The sequence below is a fragment of the Cryptomeria japonica genome, chromosome 5 (genome assembly GCF_030272615.1).
Source record: "Cryptomeria japonica chromosome 5, Sugi_1.0, whole genome shotgun sequence".
NCBI lineage: Eukaryota > Viridiplantae > Streptophyta > Pinopsida > Cupressales > Cupressaceae > Cryptomeria > Cryptomeria japonica.
In genome coordinates this window covers 533,741-559,113 of record NC_081409.1, presented here as the reverse complement: position 1 = coordinate 559,113, position 25,373 = coordinate 533,741, and the positions used below count along the sequence as shown (strand labels likewise).

Here is a 25,373-nt window from a genome sequence, read left to right as displayed (position 1 = left end):
CTCGATGAGTTGAGTTAGGACCAGTGCACCAAGGTGGATAAACCATGAACCAAAATTTTCGACCAACGTCATAGCCCCTTTTGATAATCTTCTATGTATTCCTCCTTGCAATAACCGGGTAAGATGCATTGTGAATGCATTGTTGACTCTCCTAAAGTGTTGCTTCTCATGCAATTGCAGTGTAATGTCCCCAATTTTTCAGGTTCTTTAGCAAGCTTTAGTAGCTGACACTTTGAGTTCACGTTAGCTTGTTCAGATGAGTAATCTGATGTTTCCGATGAGCTTAGTTGGTTTATTGGAGTTATACACCACTTTCCGAAGTGATTTTTGGCCTCTGGATTGGTCTCCAAGAATCTTGGAGAAGCCATCCGTTTTTAGTAAGTTGCCCGATTGGCCTCGTTTGCTATTATTCATCATCAAGATCACTCCGGTGCAATCAGAATTTGATTCCGATGTATTCTGACAAGGTTTCGCAAATTTGGTGCATTAATGAGTTATTTTAATTATTTTACTAAGGTTGTTTAAATTTAATTAAAATATTTAATTCCAACCTTAGTGTTATAGCTCGTTGGAACCGGGGCGAAATGTTTTAAATCTTGGGCGCATAAAACAGTGACCTTCAGTGTCAAAATATTATTATATTATTGAAAGGGTCATTTTCAAAGGAAAAAGGGAGTTTAAATTAATAAAGTGACTATTAAATTAAAGTACATTTATTTATAAAGTCACTTTATTTTAAAAGGTGCACTTTATTCACTTAAGAGAAGTGATATTTTTAAAAGAAGTTATTTATCCCACATTCGCAGTGTCTTGGGAAATGAACCCAATGAGAGTTATAAATGAAAGCATTAAATGCAGATTGGGACATCTTGGAAATTATGTATTTTCTTGGAGTTTGGATTTCTGGAGAAATCTAGAGTTTTTCTGGCTCGTGGACGAAATCCCTCTTGGGTTACATTTCTTACGCCTGTGAAAGACCAGGTCTGAGAAATATTTTAAAACAAATTGGCACTGCATGTGACATTACAGATTGTTCGAAGTAGCTTAGTGGGATGCTAGTCGCAGCACTTGAACAGGTATTTATCCAGTTTCTGTATTAAGTGTGGAGGTTGTAGGTTGAATTTGTGACTGAGAAGGGAGGTTAATTTAAATCCTAGAAAGGCACAGCTGTCATAGTCATCAACATAGTAACTACAGGGATGAAACGCAGTCTCAGATTTTGCAAAGTGACCCTCACTCTCAGCGCTGGAAATAGTAATTCAGTAGCACCAATGGAACAGAAGGGACTCTTTTCCCATTCATTGGAGTCGCAATTTGTTAGGCCTGCAGATGTGGTGGATTAAACTTGGAGTGGTGGCTGGACCTCCAAGAAAGCAAGTCGAATTAACCTTACATATGCTGTTTGGCCCTGCTGCTTGCTAAACTTAATTTCTGAGCATCAATGTATGAGCTGGGCATGAAGTTTGAGTGTTGGGTGTGGAACATTACTGCTGCTAGTTGCCGGGAAGTGAAGATGTTGTGTACTGAGCGTGGTTCTTGACCATTGTGAGCTGGGCGAAGTTCTAAATTCACTGTGCTTGGTTTCTCTTAGTGCTGGAGTCTATAAATGAAGGGTGAGCCTTGGTATTAGTTCGATGGAGAAGACTGCAGTAAGCTGTCCCTGCAGATTATACATTACACAGGAGATATTCCAGGTTCATTGGATTAAATTTCTGCTTTTCTTGAATATAAATATTTATCATTGAGTGCTGTTATCATCATGTGTATCTTGAATATATAATGTGCAAATCTAAAAAACTCAGAATTACTTGTACAATGAAATTTTCATTTTGGTGCAAATGCAAGTAAAAAGCATGTTTTGTATTGTTCATGAATGTTGGCAACTTTGTGGTTGAAACTCAAAGAAAATAGCACCAGGTAAAAACACAGCAGCAAACCCTTACAATAAGAAAGAATCAGTACACTGAATGTGTACGTGACAACTGATTGACAAAATTCCTCAAAAACTGTTTGTGAAAAGACTGTATCAAACAAGGCAGCCCATTGCAAATTCAGAAAAATCAGACTTGTGACATTATTTGCCAAGTGTTTGTCAAAATGACAACCCATACAAACTAATATATATAGAAGGAAGGACAGGGGTCTTTACATGCAGCTAAGGGTAACAATCATAAACCTTGAGTTGTCCCTTCTTAATACCTACCTCACCCTTGTATATCAATCCTTTATATCTTAGGTGCCTTGCCAATGCATACAACACATAAGAACTCAAGTAAAATGTTCTTGTTCTTTCCAATTCTCTCAACTCAATGTCCAAGTTGTCGCTGATCAACTTGGCCCAATTTATCATTTTTAAGCCTAGAGAGACTTCCTCTACAAAACAAAACATCCATGTCTTGAACATCGCTCCTTGTGGACATCCCATGATTCTATTCAGCATGAAAACCATGTCACCATATTCTTCCTTAAAATCAGAGTATACAAGCCTCTTTGGTAGTTTGGATTGTGGTCTCTTTGGTCCACTTACCCAATCTGAAGTAATAAGATTCATACACCTTCAGGATGCCTTCTCAAAAAAAGCTTCTGATTCTTGCTTAGTCATGTTTACCATCCCATCATAGCGAGGAATTCCAAATGTCTCCCTAATTGCTTCTTCAGAAAGATGTGCTAAAGTCATTCCATTGGGCACCACTATTGACCTTTCTTGAGGGTTGTAGTGTCTTGCACACTCCACCATTAATTAATTGCATTGGACTGCTGGTGGGAAGCCAGCGGCTTGATAAATTCCGTTCTTAATCATGTTGGTCACCAAGGCATTTGATCCCGTGTGCCGAACATCCTCCTCTTGAACTTGGTCAAGTCGAGTTGCTCCAAGTTGGTGTCCCCAACTTTCTTCCACCTTGATGTTATTTGAGATTCCGGATAGAAGCCTTTGAGAGCTGTCTTCATCTGATCTTTCCTTGTACCTTCTCCTGACATGTTCCTGTACGCAGCTGGAAGTTAGAATATTTGAAGGATATTTTAAAACTTAATTCAAAAAACATTCCAAAATTCTGATTTTTTCTTGTGAATACAAATGCTTTTAGATTTGCAAAATCAAAATTTGGAATCATCTATGTTAAATTCTGGAAAATAACATGACAGTTAATTCAAATTACATTACAAAACCAGATTCTTGTGACTCTAAAGAAGTCCGATTATTACTCAGAAATCTGAGATATATCCTTCTCTCAAAATTTCTTGTGTGATTGATCAAGTTTTGTGATTTTATCTTTGAGTCAAGGATGAATAAGTTAGTCACCACCCAGAAATCAGAATTGATAAAAATGATTTGGGCTTTGGTCATCGACCAGCCCCTTAGATTCTTCTTCCACACAAAATATTTGCTCCTTGATGTTTGAAAATCTTCACTCCAGCTGTATCTTCTTAAGGCAATTTCGAAATACTCCTTTTGGAATTAATTTTCTGAATTTTTATCCTTAGAATGATTTTGCAAGTCTTTCTTTGATGCAGATTCGAACATGCTTGTTTGATGGAGACTGGTGGATTCCTCTTTTCTCCTAAAACAAATTTGATAGAGCTCTTGAAGTGATCTTAAGACAACTCTGCTTCTGTGCGAGTTTAGAAAGGCAGAGATAATTCGATTTAAATTTACTCCAATGAAAAAGGCTTCCCTCTCCTCCTATATAAGCTTTGAATAGAAAGTCGCACCCTTCCACCTTCTTAGGGAGGCCGACTTAGCAAATAAAATGTTTTTTTTAATTGCTCTTTTGAATTCTCCAAAGGAATCACACCCTTTCATTTAGCATATAAGCCAACCTGATAAGATGTTTTTTAATTTTTTGTAATTCAAATCGCTTTGTATTTGGATTTGCCCAAGCGACTTATGTTTGGTTAAACATCTCTTCCCTTGCTTGCTAAATTTGTTTTGCCTTAATGTCTTTCACTTTCCAGCCAACTTCATCTAAAACATTCATGAATTGTGTCTTCTTAAAATTCGCCTTTATTGCTTGTGAGGCTGAGTTTGCTTCATGTCATTCTTCTTTGACTTGCAAGGAGGTTAAATTTAAATCTCATCTCTCCCAACGTCTATCTATTGGAAATATGGACAGAGATTAAGAAGCTCTAAATCCAAAATAAATTAATATATGCTTCTCATTTCAACACTCAATACATGGCTAATATATAGCCACTTACATAGCCAAACAACCTCCTATTTAATAGGGAGGTGTTATAACAAATATCCCGGAATACCATTCACGGGTATAACACATTAACCACTAACGATTGTGATATATTGTTATTTCAACAATATATATGACTAACCATCCAAACCTATATTAGTGAGTTGTTTATTAACAACATCACTATTACAATAGTAAATACTAACACCTAAAAAATATGTAAACATTAATTTTCCTAACATTCCCCCCCTTAATGTTTACATGGTAGAAAAACATTCACACTCTTCTACAATATGCTCACCCTTGAGGCATGTCCAACTGACTCATGACCTTGATCCAAAGAAAGGCTCTCTCCTCCCATGATTTTAAATAAACTTACCACAAACCTTGACATGAACAGAAACCTCCACCATCTATCCACCTTGAGTGGTTTTCTGGATCCTCCCACAAACCCTTTCAAGATCCATGAACTGACTTACACAAGTGCTTATATTTCTCCAACATCAGGGGAAAATATAGGAAATGCAACTCACACAAAACAAAACTGGGAATGATTTCACATTACATCTATGAGAACCAAATGTTCTCAATTGCAGTCACTGTTGTCGACCGCTGCCATCTGATCTCGAACAACATAGGAAACTGTCACTGCCACTGGAAGTTGCCCTTGACTTTAGCCGATTTAGCTCGAAATTGAAATGGAGCATTTATGTTATGTCCCCCCCCAATGTGAAATTTCCACTTATTCAAACCACACAGGAGCACTGAAAAGAAAGCAAATCACATAAAACTGCATACCAATGTCTGGATCTTGCTCTCTGGATCTTGCTGCACATGATCATAATTGCCAGTGAACATATTCACTAGTCGATCATCTTCTGACGAAGTATGGCAGTCAGAGGATCTCCATAGTCAGAGGAACACAGATGTTAGCTTCTTTTCTATACAATTGCCCTTCCAGCATCCCACATGCTACGTAAAGTAGAAAGCCAAAAATCTGAAGCACACATCACATCATTTGCAACTGGTAGCAAATACACAATTGAAAAAATGTCACCATGTCTGATGTGCAGCCCCATCGTTGGTGACTGACGAGAGGTCGCTGATTAACCCCCAACCTCCAATGCCTCCAACCTCCAATAGATTTGCTTCTTACTTAGCAAATTTTTTTAAGGTCAATTTTACAATGCCCCCCTCTAGATGGATGTCGTGTACCAACGACGATGCATCCAATTACAATTATATCATTTTTATTCTTGATAGACACACTATTAATAAGATTACAATTATTCATTAAGATGACTATATTCTAAAATTGATACAACTTGACCTTTATGACACAAAATATCCAAATATACAAAGGAAGCCAAATAAAGGGTACGCCGAACAAAAAATGGATCTACCTATAGTAAAGAATCTGCAGCATGAGCTAACAAATGAAGAAGCCCAATTTTAATAACAAAATCGCCACATCAAAAGAGTCTGTCGGTCAAAGCAACTGCAGAATGCGATGATGTTTGCTGAGAGAAGAGAGTATGGACGAATAGAGTCGAAGGTGCTGGTCAATTACAAAGCCACATTCATTATTTTCCATTTGCTCGCTAAGCACAGGTAAATTGAGCCTCTACAAATAAAGGATTCGCTGGTCTGCTAAACCTCCCACCATGCTGCCAAAGATATTGCCTTCGCAAAATATGATAGGCCTGATGGGCGATGGCTAGCCACATGCCATTGAAAGTGTGCTCATAATAACAGAGCCCCCAACCAGATTCGATGAAGCCAACAAGAGTGATCAAAGTGTGATCACTATGTAGGAAAAACCCGATCAAAAAAGAACCAAACAATAATGTTGGCAAAAACCTTATTGCTCACAAAATCGCACACAATATATCATCTCTGTAATTCTTCATGACAGACCTGTGACGAACAATAGAGATGGATATTGATCAGCCCGTGAGTAATGAGGGTGCAGGTCATGCCAGCAATCAGATGATTGTGAAAACTGGAGCTTCACTCCCCTGAACACGAAGAGAAAGACCTCTGCTACTGATTCTACATTGACTCCACTCAAAGTGTGCTTCTGAGTATTGATCTGTGCCTAGATAATAGCAATTTCAACTACAAAAGAAGAAATAAATCTCATGATATTCACAAATGCAAATCTCCTCCATCAACACTCTGTCACTTACTCATTTTGCTATGAGATCCAAGGCTTTCAGAATGCCAATACTCTCTCGTAGTTATCTAGTTACTAAATAATAGGGCCAGAGAATAACTTGGCTCTGATACCATATAGGAAATATGGACAGAGATTAAGAAGCTCTAAATCCAAAATAAATTAATACGTGCTTCTCATTTCAACACTCAATACATAGCTAATATATAGCCACTTACATAGCCAAACAATCTCCTATTTAATAGGGAGGTGTTATAACAAATATCCCGGAATACCATTCAAAGGTATAACACATTAACCACTAACGATTGTGATATATTGTTATTTCAACAATATATACGACTAACCATCCAAACCTATATTAGTGAGTTGTTTATTAACAACATCACTATTACAATATTAAATACTAACACCTAAAATATATTGTGAACATTAATTTTCCTAACACTATCTTGTATCTCTTGAAGTAAAGGAGGGGGAATTTCACCTTCCACGTTTGTGTAAGTTGACCTTTCCTACCTTCCACATAAACTTAAGTTGATCCACACCCCTCTTCCTTGTTAGCCTAAGTTGATGTGCAACCTCCTCCTTTTTAACTTAAGTTGATCCGCACCCTTCTTCCTTGTTTTAGGAGGTTAAAATTCCACTTAGGCGGTTTTGCTTCGTCATTTACTTAGGTTAATTCGCATCTCTTCCATGTCTTTGAGGCTCTAAATTTTACTTAAGCAATTTTTTACTTTCTCATCAACCTAAGTTGTTGCACAGACCTTCCTTATTATTGAGGGTTGATATTTTTCTTAAGCAATTTTTACTTTCTAAGCAACCTAAATTGTTGCGCAGGCCTTCCTTATTAACTTAAGTTGGTGTGCAGGCCTTGCAATATGTTGGAAGTCGAAATTTTCTTTTACCTTGACGGTTGATTGATCCTTCAAACTTAACATTTTTGCCTTCTAAAGTTGATCAACTTCCTTGTTTGAAGGAACTAGCACGCATCCCTCTCTTGCACATTGGTGGAGAAAAATTGTCCAAATTGATTGCCTTAGAATCTCGCTTTCTCTAGAGCTAAAAAAAATTTGAACATACAAAGGAGGTCTTGATTCTTTAACTTGTGAGGAAGACTTTATCCTTTCAAAAACTGACCCTTCCTGTCAACCTGGAGACATGACAGAACTCTAGCAATTCTAGCAAGGTGAATGGCAATACTTGCATTACTTGACAAAATTGTCAATGTTGTACGCTTGATCAACCTTAAAATCTTGGAGACCTTCCACCTGAACTAGCTCAACTTGCAAACTCCCTAGAGAAAAATACCTTAGAGATCAAATTATTGCTGAATCAAAACCCTAAAACAACTAAAGCATCTAATCTAAGCAAGCAAAAAGGGGGTCCCCATTTCCAGTGGGATGATGTGTGAAAAGGTCACAACACTAAGGATACCCTTCAAGTCTGTTTGTTGCCAAGTTTGAACATGGTAACATACGTTCCAACTTCACTTTCATTTCAATGGATCCTTTCCTCTTGAAGCTTTAAAACATGGATAGGATTGGTCCTTTAGGTTGCTACAAAATTAATTATCCAATCCCAAGGTCATCATAGAACCTGACAGTTAAGAATAAATATCAATTCTTATAACAAAGCCCTTTCATAATTTGCACATATAAAGTGAATGGCATTTCCTAAACATGTTAAACAATTCAAATATACCTGCATGCGGAAATGATGCAAAGATGCGAGAACGATGCTCCCCAATACAAGACGAACTGCACATTCAACATACAGGCTAAGGATGGACAGGATTAAAAAACTAATGCAAATCAGAACACTATTAATTGAGATCATCTGAATTCAATATACATATATAATGGGTGCACACTGGTCATGGCACAGAGAAATGAAGTGCAGCATAGGTATAAGACAAGGTTTTAATCATCCCATCTTGTGAAAACATCAAATTTACAATTACCTAATTACATTTTTGCTTTTAAAAAATTAACACATCAGAAGGGAGAGAATAAAAAGTATTGCTTATAGATAAGGTACATATGTTAAAGTTAAATTATGTCTGTAATTAGGTAAATAATTTCTTCCGTTGGTGACTTAAGTTGTGTACCATTGCCGATAAAAGCTAGTACATTTTAGCTGTTATAGTCATCTGCTGGCAAACTCCTGGAGCTATTGTCCAACCCATCATATATGGTTTCTTACCATGTTAAAAAAAATCCATCATCATCATACACATCTTCATCAGTTTAATTTGCTATTGAGCTGAGGGTATTGATGTTTGAACCCGATTTGTGAGATAGAAATACAATATCCTGCCTTTGGTGCTATCCAAAGGAGCACAACAATAAGTAGCATCATTGGGCATATGGTGGTAAAATTGATAAGAAGCATTGTTTCTATTTATTAGTGAATGTGTAAATAGAAACTTGACTCTTTAATCGAATTTTGGCAGTTTTAATTTATTCCAAATTTTTGTCAATGAAATTTCAAAGTGCCTTCACAAATATTTGAAGTTTAAGCATGATTTCTACCCCATGTCTTTGAATCATGATTGTATCTTCTCAAGATTCTTCTATGACTAGTAATTATTCATTTTCAAGGTCTATTTTCACATATAAGTTTCAAATTTCCACTTCATCAAAATATTGAATGCCTAACTGAAATATAAACTTCAATCACTGTCTACTATTAAAAGTCTCATCAGTGAGAGCGACAAATGTATTAAATTATTATTATCTACTAGAAAGTATTAGCATTTTAATTAGCACCTTTCAATGCAACACAATAAAGTAAAGATGCACAATAGAACTGCTATTCAAATTAGAAGAAAAAGATCCCTCTCAAACAAAAACTAACCTATTATGAACAATATGCACTTGATATTCATATTCATTCTAAATAAAACTAAAAGTATGTCTTTTTAAATTCACCTAGGCAAAAGGCTAACATGCTTTTCAACTTAAGGTAGAAAATTTTATATTTTTTTGACTGAAAGTATATCCTATGACTAGACACTTGCATTGTTTAGCTCAATAAAAGATTAGACGTGTCATATCCCCTTTTCAGAATTCAAGCCCAAATTAATCGCATGTGGTTCTCTTAAAAACATGGAGTTGAATGATGAGACTTTTGCTTCAATTGCTACAGTTTACTTTTGCATGAATATCTCTTGCTTCTTATTTTAGCTAGCTTTTATATCAACTGTATGTAGAAATAGTGTTTTTTAATGGCAACATAGATGAAGAGGTTTATAAAAAATCAACCCACAGAGTTTGAGATGCATGGGTAGGATGTGCATGCATACAAGCTAAAAAACTGCTTAGTACTCTAGGATTCATGAATACTTATTTTGAGTCTCACTTAAACTATTACAAATCCTAATCTGTATTAATAATTTGATAAATCTGATCTATTGTTTTAGTCTTGTATGTGGATGATCTTATTCTTACAAGAAGTAATGAGAAACTCATAAAATTGTGTAAGAGGAAACTGGCTTCTAAATTTGACATGAAAGGTATCAACCTTATACATTATTTCTTGGGTCTTGAAGTTTAGCAAGGTACAAGAGAAGTCTTCTTAAGTCAAGGGAAGTACACAATAGAAATTCTATGAAGATTTCAAATGTTAGATAGAAACCTTCTCACTACTCTGGTGATTCCAAATTCGATGTCATTTGCCAATTTAGAATCTAATTTTGCTGGGTCCATTTGTATGTAGGTACGTAGTGTTGGTGTATGTTTTATCATATACCGAACATTAGAATAAAATATCCAAGGGTACTCTATCCTCTCCTAAAGAAAATCACCATGTGCCAAGATTGCAAGAAAGACCACAAGGCGACTCCAAGGTCTATATGTGCAAATGGGCAGCTTTATGTTGGATAGCTTCCTTGGTTATGTATGCTGAAATACAAGGGGGACTTACGCTCGACTAATATCATTCACAAGCTAGGACTTAGACAAATATGGCAATGAATACTTTCTCTTTTTTAATTTTTTTGGATTTTCAGATTTTGGACTTCCTCAAAAAAGGATAAAAAGGATAAGGGTTCAAAAGATCTAAGCTATTCCTATGAACTCAAGAGACAGTAAAGACTGGGTGAAACCAATAACAACACTTTGTTTCGCCACTCTTGGACAACTACGCAAAGCGGGTGCAATCTTCTAAGGTTGTGCTCAAGATTTTCATACTTATGAAGAATACCAACAATTGAACAATATTACTCAAAGTAGAAGTTAAGCATCCACATCAAAAGCTCGGGCTAACTTTACACATTGAACGAAAATCATCCATCCAAAGAAAGTATAAGCAAAAGTTTTACAAATCTAAACTATCAATCCTTCATTCATCTAACAACTTCAAAGCAAATTACTTTAAGCGAATCTATTCTATTCTATTCTATTGTTGAAGAAAGATACGCAACCATGCAACCACTTAATATCAATAAGATTTCAAGGCAAACACTTGCAAATGAACTTTTATTATTCAAGTAGCTCTAAGCAACAATTTCATAAATCTCTCCACCACAATGAAATGAGAGAATGAGAGTTTTTATAGATTTTTGAAAAATGAATGAATGGCCGAGATCAATCTAAAGATCAACAGTCAAGATTAAGACACCACAACCCTAGATAGAGTTTCTTAAAAATAAAACTAGAAACAAATGCATGCTAGACAAGTGGTGTAGTTAGCCATCTCCTCAGAGGTGCATCCTTATCTTCTCAGGCAACAGGTTGTTCAATGAATTTGGATTCAATTGAGTTGACCTCTTCCATGGTGACATGTGGCAACATGTTGATCCTGTATTCCCATCCATCCAAATCATATGTGCAAGCGGCAAAAACAATCTCCCACTCCAGCTCCTGTTTCTAGAAGGCATCTCAGACGGACAAGAATTCTGATGCCTTAGCCAAACTCTGTTTTAGGACTGGTCTTGTGATGGGGAAGAAAATCTCCTGAATACTAAGCTTTAGGCTTTCCAACTGCATATCACTTTCTCTAATTGTTTCTTTCTCGAGCACATCTGCAGCTACAAGGAAGATCTTGTCTTGAATCTCTTTTATCTGCTACTCGGCCTTAGCACTATCTGCCTTTACCTTCTCCAAAACTTCACTGCGTGCAACTAATGTCCAATGCCATGCATTAAAATCATAGGCGGCCCCTGCTACAATTATCTCTTTGTTAATCAATTCCTGTTTATGCATGCCCTACAATACTCTAAGGCACGAGATAATCCTGTCTTGAATGTCCTTGAGATCAGTCCATGCTTCCGCCATGCTTGCAATTCTGGAGAGCAGGAAGGAAGTCTGCCCATATGTAAGTCTCAATTTGTCCGCAAATGTCATTGCTTCTTCTTTTTCATTTGCCATTCATTCTTTGGTTTCTATGGCCGTAACTACTTCTTCCTTAGAATATCTGACTGTCTCTGATGAATTTAAAAGTGGAGGAACTTTTGGATTGGCTTGATTGAGCGGCTTAAGTCAAGTGCTGAATGTATTCCCTCAGGCGCTCAACTTCTCTTTTGTATTCCCTTTTCTTTCCTACTTCTTTGTCCAGTCTTGCATTCATGGAAGTGACTAAATTATTCAAGTCTTCAACTTCCTAACTCTTAGTAGTTGGTCCCAAATTGATTGTAGTGATTGCATATTCATGAGGAGCAATATCTTCTTTTGCCTTGTCTAATTTTGGCACAACAATCTGCACCATGCCACAGTCGGCTTCATCTCTCTGGATGGTGGAAAACCTTTTGGCTGCTTTCTTTACAACAATCTGTTCTAATCTAGCCGAGAAGTCGGCCATATCATCTTCTTTTTGAATTTCTATTACTTGTGTCTTTACTTTCAATCTTTCCTTCAGCCAATCAGGAATAGTGGGTTGTTCAATGCCTTCCACCTCCTGATCATTCTCTTCACATGGCATATCCTGGCCTCCTCGAAAAGCGAAAAATCATTCCCTCCTAAAATTCATTGCCCAGAATATCCATTTCATTATCTGACTCCAATATTTATGTGCTTGTAGGAGACAGGGTCTCTTCATCTTCTTGATGGACTGACTCTACATTCCATGAACTGGGGAAGGAATCTCCATATCCACCAATGACTCATCAATAGCCAATGTATCAATTATGTTCCCTGATGCGGTAGAATAAGATGGTTTTATCCTTTGTTTCTTCCCTTTTGTTCTTGAAGAGCTTCCTACTTCTCCTTTCTTTTTAGCACTTTCAATCGATATGGCACTTTAAGATGCTTCTACATTTGAAGAACATTCTTCTGCTTCACCCATTAGGTCATAAGTCAAGGTCAAATTTCTCTGTCTTAATCCATGAATTTGTTGATTGACCCACCAACGAGAATACTTCACAACTGGCCGAATTAAAGTAGCCAAGTCTGCATGCTCAGGTTCTAACCATCTGACAAGCGGAAGAGGTGTATTCTCGTCAAAGCGTGGCTGAGTGTATTCTACATTATCTTCCAATTGATCAGGTACACGGAAAAGTTGAGTAATTTTGATCAAGCTTACTGGTAATATGGACCATAGTCTCTTCCTGGCATCAAATTCATCTGCAGCATCTACCCAAAAATCTTCTAAGTCCACTCTATGCCTGTATCTCTCGCCATTTACTGTCCCAAAATTGTTGTGAGGATAATAGTTAGCTCTGGAACGACAGAATGTGAAGGGATACCATTGCATCTCTAGCCTGGCACTTTCAACTACCCATGTTATTGGACAAGACTCTAGCATATTTCCAATAAAGAATGGGAAGGAAATAGCTGCCTTCTGCCTTATTCTTTTGAAGCTTTGATATGTCTCCAAGTGTCTAAGTACTTCTAGCAAGACCATTCTGTTGGTGGGATAGATCGGAAGTCAATAAGGACGACCGGCAAAACCTTGAACTCTTATGTATGTGAATTTCGAAAACTGGATAAACCAAGATCCATACTTGTTGATTAAACTCTTAGCTTCAGGAGATAGCCTTTGATGAGTTCCCCCTTGTAGTGTCCTTGTGATATACATCGGGAATGCATCATTCACTCACTTGAAATGGCTCTTCTCACTAAGTTGCAGCTGCAAGTAACAGTCATAAGATTTGAATTCATTTTCACCATTGCCAACTACGCCTTTGCAAATCAGTCTGAAATATCTATAATTTATGGCCTGGCCAATAGGTAGACAATATAAGAGCTCATATAAAATGACTTGTCTTTTCCAAGTTTGTCAATTGTTCATGGAGATCATTACTGATTATGCGGGACCAATTGAACATCTTGACTCTCGAGGTGATCTCGTCAATGAAGTAGTGCATCCATGTCTCAAATGGCACACCCCGAGGGCTGCCCATTACTCGATTCAGCAGTAGGATAATGTCACCATATTCCTCTTTGAAGTATAGGTGTAGTAGCTTCTTTGGCATTTTCTTTTGAGAAGGTCTTGTCTTTTCCAACCATGACTTATTGATATTTTCCACACAGAGTTCAGACTGGTCATCATAGATTTTTTGGGTATCTTCTTTAGTTTTATATGAGATTTTATTGTAGTTTGGTATTCCAAACATTTCCTAAATGGCTAACACTGAAAGATTAGCTAATACCCTTCCATCAAGTGCAATGATCGCTCTTTCTTGTGCATCATAGTGCATAGCACATTCAACCATCAGCTCAGCATATTCTTTAGCTGGTGGAAATCCAGCTACTTGGATGATGCCATTCCTCATCATCCAGCGAGCAATGGGTGTTGGCAAGTATCCATCATGGCCATACATTCTCTTTTTGAAGTCTTCGAAATCCACATGTCCAAGGTCAGTATCTGTGACGTTCTTCCACTTGGATTTGATCTTTGATTTTGGCTGCACTCCCTTACTGGCAAACTTCATCTGAGCTTTCTTGGAAGGAACTCCTTTGGTGGTCTTTAACCTGCAAAATAAATGAAAATTATTATTATTTATTGAGAAAATTCGTAGTTTAAATTCTGATTTTGGACGTTTTAATTCAGAAATTTCACTTTTAGCTTGTTAAAAAGCTAAATATCTGTGAAAAATCAGACTGAAAGTGGATGAAATTGGTCAAATACTTAGTAAATTCTGAGAAATAAATGGTTTTAGACAGAAGAAATCAGTCAAGAATATGAATTTCTTGAACCTCTGGAGTTTTCTTTGACTGATTTTGATGAAAATTTGCCTTAAATTGTGAAAATTCTTCCTGAAACTCAGAAAAAACACTTATTTTCTTCCCTCCAACGCTTAGAAAAATTTTAATTCTTCAAAATTCCCTCTTGAAAATCAATTTTCCACAAAATCTAAGAGAGAGAAAACTTCTTCTCAATTGCACTCCAATATTCCAACTTGATAATAAATTTGAAAGTGACTGGTTGAAAATATATAGAGTTCAGAATTTTAATTTTAGGAGCTCCATGTTTTTTTGTTTTTTTTATTTTTTTATTTTTGTTACTTTTTGTGTTTTAATGTTTTAAATCTTTCCAAAATGGAAAATTTTATTTTTCTCTCAAGGATTCTTTCTTAGCCAAAGAAACTTCTAGATCTTTCTTTCAAATTCCAAAATTTTCCAAGTGTTGAAATTATTTTGCTTTCGAAAATAACTCATAGTGTTGGAAAATATTTAGAAATATTCTATGTGTCAAGCTTAATTTTTCCAACCCGTTCATTTAATTGACCCTTGATTTCATGTGTTTCTTGATCGAAATTATTTTTCCTCTAGCCATTTTTCTTCCTTCATAATGGTGAGTTGGTCATCTTCATGTCTAATCTTCAAATCATGGGCGAATTTTTCATCTTGTTTAAGCATCTTCACATATTCCATTTATGCCTAAGCGAACTTGGCTAGTGTCTAATCATAATGTCTTATTCATCTTGACAAATTTTGCTTTCATGTCCAAAATTTCTTTCTTCTTAGGCGAATTTGTCATCATGTTTGGCCCTCTTTCACATATCATGCTTAGCCAAGAGTGGGTGATCTTCATAGAAGTTTGGACACCTTGTTTATCTTTTTCTTGGCCTTGAGCGAGCTTGAATGTTTATGTGCCAATGTTTGGCCACGTCTTTCTTTTCCCTCTCAACCTTGTCTTAGGCGGACCTGGTATAGACTTTGCCGTATTATTCTTGTCATCTCTTTCATGAGCGGACTTGGAAGTTTGTTTGTCGTATACTTTAGTGTGCTTTACTTTTCTCCTTTATACCTTGGTGGACTTTGCTAATTATCTAGCCATCTCTTCTTCTTGTCAAGGCGGACTTTGGCTCTCATTGGACATATGAGCTTTCGATCTATTATGCATCTATGGTGGGCAGATTGGAGCATGTAGAATGGATGAGTATACAAACACTCATGAGTATGCAGCATATTGTTAATCAAATTTCAGTCAATAGCATGTGTATGGAGTGGAGGGAATATGGTGAGACATTATTGTAAGGAGAATAGATAAGCATAACAATAGGAATACTTTTGCATGACAGAATTGCAGGTTTCAATAATGTTGATTGCATCAGAGTGGAGTAGCAGAGTGATATAGTGTTCTTCATACGGCTGGTTTGGGATCTTGGTGGTGCAGCAAAGAATTGCTAGAGGACAAGCAATGTTTGGGCTAGGAGGGACCGTAATGTCCCAATTTTTAAGGTGACAAATAATTAAATTGATTTTTATTAAGTAGTCAAAAAATAAATGAAATATTCACATGATGACTTCATATTAATTAATTTAATTGAATAATAATAAAATATTATTAAATGTCACTTTATTAAATTAAGTTCTCCAAATATGATTAACATAAAGTCGGCCAAGTCGATCTAATATTCTAGATGCTTCTTGGAGTTCTTTATAAGGAAGTTGGATGAAGTAAAGTATGCTCATGATTTGATAAATGGTTTATGATTTTTGAAGACGAAAACCTTCAAGAGTTGATCAGAAGGGTTGGACGAAAACCTAACTCTTCCTGGGAGTGGATTCGTGACGAAGTTTACAACTAGGCCAAATTTGTGAAGTCTCCACTGGAGACAAATTTGTAAGGATTGTTTCAAAAATAAAGATATCGTATCTATCTCTTATTTGGAAAAAGAATAAAGCTTATATTGCTATTGCTCTTCTTTATACTGGCATATTATTTTGGGACCAAGCTATTTTATTCTATGCCAATATAATTTAAGTTCCCTACTAAAGCTCTTTAATAACCAATATTAAGTGTCGTGGATTGAATCGAACTTAATTTTTCTCAGTTGAACTATATTGTATGCTAGCAATTATATTTCATATTGATGGTTGAATTTCTATTTAATATTTTGATCACGACTTTCCTTGTATTGAGCGATAAATTATTTGAGAGAGTTTATTTGCGGAGGATGATTAATAAATCAAAGGCTGAAGTTTGGAAATTAATATTTCTAATGTCGGGCTCCTAAATATGGCTATTTCATCCTAAGTACTCCATATCCTCTAAAACATTCATTGCCTTCCTGTATATTGAATGTGCACCATTCAAGGACTACTGAAGACCATTGTGAAATAAGGTAGGTTTAGTTTGAAGAAAGCATAGCAGATTTCACATTAGCCCATGACGCGATCATGATTTCCAGCGGGAATTTCAATTAGTTGTGGGAAAGATTATAACTTGGGCGCATATCATTGTTTGACGGGAAGTTCATACTAATCGGGCCCAAAAGCTTGAGCGTTCCTCTTTAGCCATGAAGACTATTACCGCCTCTGTAGATTGACAAACCTGTGATTGAAAAAATTATTTTACTTTTTCAAGGAGGCTTGCACATCCAGATTGTTCTATAGCTGGCAGAAGTTTTATTGGATGCAAGCAGTAGTTCATCACTAATTTATTTATACTGAAGTGTCTTCCAACACTGAAGTATAAATGAATTCAGGCTATCGGGTGATCGGATATATGATACAAGTGCATATTTCTTCACTGACATTAGTTTGGTGTGTGCAGAACCTGACGGTGTACTGAACCTTGCATAGCATAAATGTGTTTATCTGAATTTGGGAAGCAATCTGGTTATTTGTATTACTGCTTGAACATTCTGCAATAATGATCAGATCACTATTTCTGAATTCTGAGTTGGTTGGTACATTCTGTATTGCACCATTTCTATGATCATTTCTGTTCCTTTATATCTGCACTGGGAATTACTGTCAAACACATGAAACAAGCCAAACTTACAATCTGAGTATGGAAAAATAGCAGTGATGATGCTCATCTGATTAATATGTTTAAGTGTAATAAATTAGTAATTATTTAAGGAAGGCCATTTCACTTACAGTGTTTCATATTCGCTCCAAGCAAATGGATATTTGTTTTCATTTTCTTGGAGACAAAGTTTTGAAGGGAGCAAGCATTCTTCAATATGTTCCATCAAATGAGTAGGTTGCAGACATTGTTCCCTCAGATGAGTTAGGTCATAGACATTTGACAGAGCCCCTGTCAAAAGGAAAGTAAGAACTCCTAAGATCAAAGTTGGGGTTACTAGGAAACACCTTCCTCATGAGGAGGGAGTATTAAATTCTATTGCTCATATGATTTTTCTGAGTGCTACAAGTTAGAAAAATGTGAGTATACTTCTAATGTTTTTTGTGATTTAAAAGCTGTGTTAAGGCATGAATGCTGCACCCAGCAGCATCTATTGTCAGCGACTCAGCAGAGCTTGGGCACTATTTTAGCAGATTTTTGTGGTGCCTTATTTATATTTAGATGCATTTGTCTTAATTTTAGGGCAGTATTTTGGGTGGCCTGTTGTTTTTTATAGGTTTAGGTGCAAGCTTTAGATAAGGTTGGTTTTTATATTAGATAATGTGGTAATAGGATTAGGTGCAAGCTTTACAAAAAGTTGTTTTTATATTTTTATTCTAGACAGTATTTTGGGTGGCCTGTATTGTTTTTAGGGTACATTTTTGGTGATTAAAAAATCTAAAAACAACACACTACCTTTGGTAAGCGCCTAGTTAATGTGTCATTTATTAACCAATAATGTCACTATTTTCGAACACTTGACTTTCAGAATTATAAAAGAGTATTTCCAGCACCACAGACTTATTCTCATTTCAATTAATTGTTTTAGGTTTTCATAATTTCAGTTTTCTATATATACAGGTTACGGCATTCCAGCTGTGGCTTTGATTCAAATTTTATTCAAATTGTAGAGTGCAGAATCTACATGCTATGTGCTGAATTTCAAAAATTTTATTGCTCATAACTATAAATATACAGAAAATTAGATAAATAACAAAGTGCTCACCAATTAAGAGGCCATACAATTTTGGTAATTTGGAAGCTTTGATGACTGCTACAAATGGTGATGCCAAAAGAGATACAGCAAAAGCACCTGAATAACATGTATAAAATGAAACTTGCCTCAGAAATTGAACACTATAGCATGAAATTTGCATTAACTATATTTCATTTTCTGCAATGTACTCAAAGCATGTGTCAACATCAACTTAAAAAATGCTAAAAGGAAACAAAACTAAGGGAATCAAGAGACAGCAATGAGCATCCATGAGCTGGTCAAGGCTTGGAGAAGGAACTTGGCACCAACAAAGAAGAAATTGTGTATTTACTGTCAGATTTTCAGCCATACAGAAAAGAAAAAACTGGTTCAAGTCCCAATTTAATAATGTCTCACAACAATAAACATCATGGCATATGTATCTTTAAAAATGATTTAGTGATGATCTTCCTCCAACCTATACCCATTGGGTTTGAATTATTGACAGTGGTGGTTTATATGCAAATGATATAGATGAAAAGGGTAGTTGTATTCAATTCTATCATTGTGCACAGCTATTTCCGTAAGAGACTCTGTGATGACAGTATTATAGTTCATTGAATGGTTATCAACCCATCCACCACAATGAAAAACATCAAAAAGGAATCAGAAGACTGTAATGATACAAAAGGCAAATGAAAGGGCTCTGCTCAATATAATATATTTATGTGAAATTGTCAATAGAGGTAAAGATCTAACTAAGGTTTTCATTTTGCATATCAAAGGTTTAGATTGAAGTTATAAACACAAATGATTAATCTATAAACTTAATCAGAAACTAATGACAAGAATCACACAACATAAAGCACATGCTTAAGCAAATAGTCAATATTAAAAGATAAAACAAGAGTATGAAAAAGAGAATAGCCAGATTCTCTTCTCTATATATGCAGAACGCCTTAAACATGATAAAGACTCATTTATTTTAAAAATAATCCCCAAAGCAATAGTGTACACTGTAAAGCATGGTGTTAATCTTCCAAATGGAAGCGATCCAAAGTAGACCTTGAAAATTATCAAAATTCAGTTGATTGAAGTAATCAGTTATAGTTCTTAGTTCATATGCCTAAACAAGAGCTTAAGAGATGCTTTTAAATTGATTAAAAAATATGATAGAATTGGGCACGTTAGAGAGAAATCTAGAAAAATAAAAATAGGTGCACCAGGGCTCAGAGATAATTCAAACTTCCTGGGACACGCTGTTTGAATAACAAGTCCATAAGGAATAAAACAATGAATCAGAGTTAAAAAGGAATCTGAATCAATTAAACTTTCATCACTTTGTGTCTGAAGCATTTATAATCCTTGTTAGAACACCTTTTCTCGTTGTTAAGCATAAATATACCACTCAGGCGTAGTTATTAGAAATATCGATCATTCAAACTAACAAAAGTGGCCTCAGAGTGCTCTAACAACCTCTTTACACTACCAGGAATCCTCCAACTAGGTCCTTGTAGCTTAAACTAGTCATAAAACACCCAGGGTGTGCATTTTTGTTGTCTCTGTCACTCAGGCTTGTAAACCCCAACCTAGAGCACTCTTCTGCCTAATCTATGAGTTAGAAACTTGGCAAAATCACCCCAATCATCCTTCTAGAGCCCTCAACCACTCAACTTGGCAAAGAGCTACCTGCAGTGCTCCAGAGTTTTTATTGCCACTTGACTTGGCAAATACCTAAAATGAGCACTCTTTCTAGGTCTCTGTCACTTACACCTTGACAAACTCAAGCTAGGAGCACTCCAAGACCACTTTCACCACTAAAAAACTGTCACAAGCCCTCTAGGCATACTTTCCATGCTTACAGCCATTTGACATAGCAAAACACAAACAATGGAAAACACATGTCTGGCTCACACCTCTATGTCTTTTGTGATTGCTTTGACATTTAGACTTTTGTCAATAGACAAACAATAGACCTTGGATCATGACTTTCTTAATTTCCTCTTTCACGCATAAAAATGAAAGACTAACCAAACAACCCTTAAAAAAGACAAGCCTTAACTCGAAAACAGAACAAGTAACCAAGGCATCATCATGACACTCAGCATTAGTCTGCAACAATTTGACATATAAACACAATGGAACATGGAATAAGGGCTTTGACATTAAAAGTTCCATAGGGGTGCAACACTCCCACATTACTCCATCCCATGCCTTCAAGGAATGGTTCTAGCATCACCCATAACGATAATCCTCATAGTGCTACCTTTCCGAACCTCCTAACAACCACATTTCTTAAGAAAACAAAGCAGAAAGAATCCACAGAACCATCCTACACTTTGCACTTGCAAATATAAATGACAATCTCACAGACCTCCTGAAAATAGCAGAATCGCAAGCAAAATGCATGATTGAAGACAAGAGAATGTCTTGATGAAGAATATGCATGCTATTAAGAAAAATCAGCAGGCATGAGGAAAGTAGTGCTATGATGAGGAATAGCTACCAATCTGTCCATTACCAGACTGAAGCAATTGACAAATCCCTCAACTCAGGTAAGACAGAAAAATACTATTCCTGGTACAACAGCAAATATGGCAAATCAGCAACATCAAGTGCCTGCCAAACACTCATAATTTCTTTTATAATGAGGCTATGGTTCACAATCAATGACATCCACAGCAAGGGAATGAAGATGATGATTATGGTGACTCATGTGGGACCTAACCCTAGAAAGTGCATCTGGAGTATTTCAAAAGCTAACACATCGGAATTATCCCCCGACATTCTTCTATATTAGAAAACTAGCCTTCTCTTGCTTTGATAATATAGTAGTTTAGTAGCTCGCTGTCTCTTATGATTATATACTCCTTAGCAACTTTGTGTAGTTCTGTTTACTGCTTGCTCTTCTCCCTAGTGTGGTTGTTGTAATCTTCCCTCATCTCATTAGGGATTTTTTGTACCTCTTTACTCAGGTTAATTTGTAATTTTATATTTATTTAAAAAATATGTAAGATAAATATAGTTATATTTAAGCTACATTATGGATGGTGTTGAACCAGATATAAAATATTGGAATAAATCAAACATAATATTACCTATAAAAGTGCGCGGTACTACTCCTGGATATTCAAAGTGATCATACTGCACAATCCACAAAGAAAACTATTCAAATACCTTAGATATTCCTCCAAAACACAAATGTCTTCGTAAAAAGTGTATTTTAGTCAGTGCAAGAACACTTCTCATGTAACTAGTAAACTTGCCTTTTCTAGGTGTCGATGATGATATAAGATATCGTGCATTGCCTGCATGGGTGATAAACCAAAAAAAATGAGGTTAATTGATATTATAAAAGGAAAAAAAAAAGATATGCAGATTATAAAATCTAATTTTTTTCCTGAATAAATAACCTTTCATTAAGTTCCAAGTTTTTGAATTTATCAAGAGTACTTTCTCCCAACTTGTAGACAATGGAACACTCTTCTGTTACTTAATTCTTCTTGTGGATGTAAAATACGAATTTGTGGTTTCTTAAAAAAAATGATGTGGTGATTAATGTAGAAATATTTTTTTATGTTTTTACAATGAATCCAAATAATCATCTTTGGCACAAATACCACCACCACTTAATCTCTGGGTTCAACATATTGGGGTTACTAGGCAAACCATTAAACAAATTAAGTGCAGGCATTCAGCATCGGTTCAACTAGATCTATGAGATGTGATGTCAATATTGTTGTCCATACTCATATAAATATTGAGCTTTAATCATAAGAGTCAACCTAGGATTAAGAGGACTCGAGCTTTATGTCACCTCTTGTACCTAGCTTGAGATTCCTTCGAATTCTCCTGCACTTGGAGAGGCATTTGCTAAATCTTATCAATGAGCAGTTTGGATTTGTGAACCTCTGAATCCACATTCTTGTTAGAATAATTGTATTACATCTTGTTATAGGATATACTAATAAAAAAATAATAATATAAATATATTAATAAAAAATAAAAATATTATTATATTAATAAAACAATAATAAAATCATTAATTAATATTATAATTGTTGGTACGAGCTTTCCACAGGCCATGAAGAATTGTATGATTGCTTTTGGTTTAACTATGTATATTTTTCAATTAATCACAGTTAAAAACCTTATGAATCTTAATAAAATTCTTTGTAAAAGACAAACTCTAACAACCTAGAATAAATTCTCCCTTTCCCATCCCAGATGCTTTTTAGATGACAATCACTATTGCTGATGATGAAACTGAAAGTGTTTTCAAATATCCTGCTAAAAGGTGAAAAAGATCACTGCTAGAATCAGGGACTAATTCTAATTGGAAATCAGTGCACTTTGAGAATCAAACCCTCTTAAAATGACCAAGGTCACTACAAGGAAAAACTCATGCTCATCTATGGCAGCCAAACAAAAGAATGAAGTGACGAAGAAATAGAACAATGAGGATCTTTGTATGCATGAATATCATTTACTCTTTCTACCTTTGTTCATGTATATATAGAATTTGCTTCTGACCATGCACTATTAATTGGTGTTGTTCTATTTTTGAAAATTCATATCTATCCTCATAAGAGCACACTTCTTTCAATTTCAAATCTTTCGATAAGACAACTCTTGGTCAACCATTCTATGTTTAGTATGCCTATTCATAGATTTGAATTCTTTCCTTATACCAGTCAGCTATATCAAGACTAGACACACCTATATACGGCTATTCCAAGCTCACAATTTGAAAACATAATTCCCTCAATCAAATGCTTCCTTCTACAAGCATGTTAGACTTCAATATTTTCCCTTGCACTCCACCATAAATAAGTATGATCCAAACAAAATGAGTTGACTTCAGAATTTTGACCTCCATTTTGCTTATTAAAGTGCATGCTTGTCAATATTTATATTGTATACATTATATAATAAAACATAAATAGCACATTATGTCCAATAGTTATTTCTACTAAATGTATCATGATCAGAAAAACTGTCCAGCAATACTTTGGGCCCCCAACCCTAAGTATTTATTTGCTCCATTTATTGATTGTTCTCGAATTACTAACTACTTCCAGCCTTTCTTATTTTTTCCACAAATTCAATCAATCAGTTGGAATACATAATGCATAGCTCAAGAATAGACTAATGTAAATTACCTGCACATTGAAGCTCTCTTCAACCTTCGTGTATGGAGCCAAGAACACGTGAATTGCTGCTATAGCAATTAGCAACACATCCAATCCTAGAGAACATGTAAAACAACAAAAGCTCAAAATGCAAACAATGGAATATTAGATCAAATCAAACCAAAAATATGTCTAAAATTGTAGTATCCAGTATCCACCAAACAAATTCAACACTTTTATTGAAAATAACCGATGAGAATTCCTAATCTCGAAATTATATCAATTTAGCTCATTTAAACCATCATAAGCAACAAATCTTGAATTATACCTTGAAAATGAATGTCGTTTCATTCGGACTAGTTTATTCCTATTTGAAAAAGGTTAATAAGGATAAAATTGTTTGACCAATTTAGGAGGTTCATAAAAGAAAGAGTGTGATCATAAATAACGATAGATATACCATGTGCTAGTCATCAACTTACAGAATAATTTAGAGGACAATAACAAATAAATTGAACCAAGCACAATTGCAACAGAAATTAGCAAGCAAATATGAGAGCACACATCACCATATGAGTAACAGACTTCACCTTTGAAAAACACACACTCTAGCAGATGCATTCACTCACTTAAACCATCTCTATTAAAGGCAATACATAGGTCTTAAGCCTCTCAGGCTCTATACCAGCACGACCCATTCTTCAACTCAACTCCTATGACAATGTTTTGCTACTTTGGTTATAACAGTCACAAGGAGTTCAGAAAGTACATGAAAGACTAAATGCCAAATTCTCTACTCCCACAATGCTCAACCTGGATTGTAATTGGCTTATCATAAACTTGTGTCATAGTACGAAACCAAACAGCAAGAATTTGAAGAGAACAGAAAACAACAATTCCAATTGGCATATTTCTGAGCAAATGTTGTTTTCGCCAGTTTGTGAGGATGTTTGTGACAGTTTCACCACTTTGTGCAGACAATAGAAATGATTTTGCACCTGTGGGAACCAATGAAAATGTTCCCCTTTTTTTCTGCAAGAAAAACCATCTTGCAGTAGTTGCTGCAGAATTCCTATAGCAGCTGCAACTGCCTTCTGGATCTTGTAATGGCATCTTACAACACCTGCAACGATTACAATCAGCACATGCATTTGGCAACAGTATCTTACAGCAGCTGCAACAGTGTCCTTCAGCAGCTTGGGCAACTGCATGAACAGTCTATGGCACAAACATGGACCACAACACTCACTGATGCTCTTGCACAATCAGCAAGTCCCACTTAGCACTAAGTATGATCTATTTTTTGGTTCAAACCTCCCCAATATGGAGGCTTTTGGTACCCAGGACTCAAAGACAGAGGGAGGCCGAACCCCTCAACTGATGATATGGATGCCATCTTGCCTTACACACCAAAATAAATCTAGGCCAAAATCTGGAACGTCTCTGTCTCTGATTGTCTGTGTGAGCTAATGATAGAGTGCTTGAACATGGAGGAATTTGACCAGCATTGGTTCTTTCCAAGGGAATTAAACTTGTTCTTCCACTCAACATCTTCCCATGAAGATTCAACACCTCTGTAGGTTGCTATTTCTTCCCTCTGTTAGCAAACAACGTTGGTCTTTCCACCCTTGTTCAGGCAGTACTTGTTTGCCCTTTAGTAATTG

The 25,373-nt window shown here is 35.8% G+C and overlaps 1 protein-coding gene across 3 annotated transcripts in view; it reads right to left on the bottom strand.

The window, feature by feature from the left end:
* The window catches only part of LOC131073130 (dol-P-Man:Man(7)GlcNAc(2)-PP-Dol alpha-1,6-mannosyltransferase), a 291,571-nt gene that overhangs the window by 255,096 nt on the left and 11,102 nt on the right, over window positions 1-25,373 (bottom strand). The window contains exons 2-6 of one of the 3 annotated variants that reach the window (XM_058009516.2): window positions 23,740-23,825; window positions 21,844-21,885; window positions 21,676-21,721; window positions 18,608-18,694; window positions 8,065-8,120 (exon numbers count right to left, since the gene is read on the bottom strand). In XM_058009516.2, the coding sequence (XP_057865499.2) occupies window positions 8,065-8,120; window positions 18,608-18,694; window positions 21,676-21,721; window positions 21,844-21,885; window positions 23,740-23,825 (317 nt within the window). Of the gene's footprint in view, window positions 1-2,203; window positions 2,943-8,064; window positions 8,121-18,607; window positions 18,695-21,675; window positions 21,722-21,843; window positions 21,886-23,739; window positions 23,826-25,373 lie in introns of those variants that run through there. The other 2 variants (XR_009112833.2, XM_058009515.2) reach the window with 2 other exon arrangements.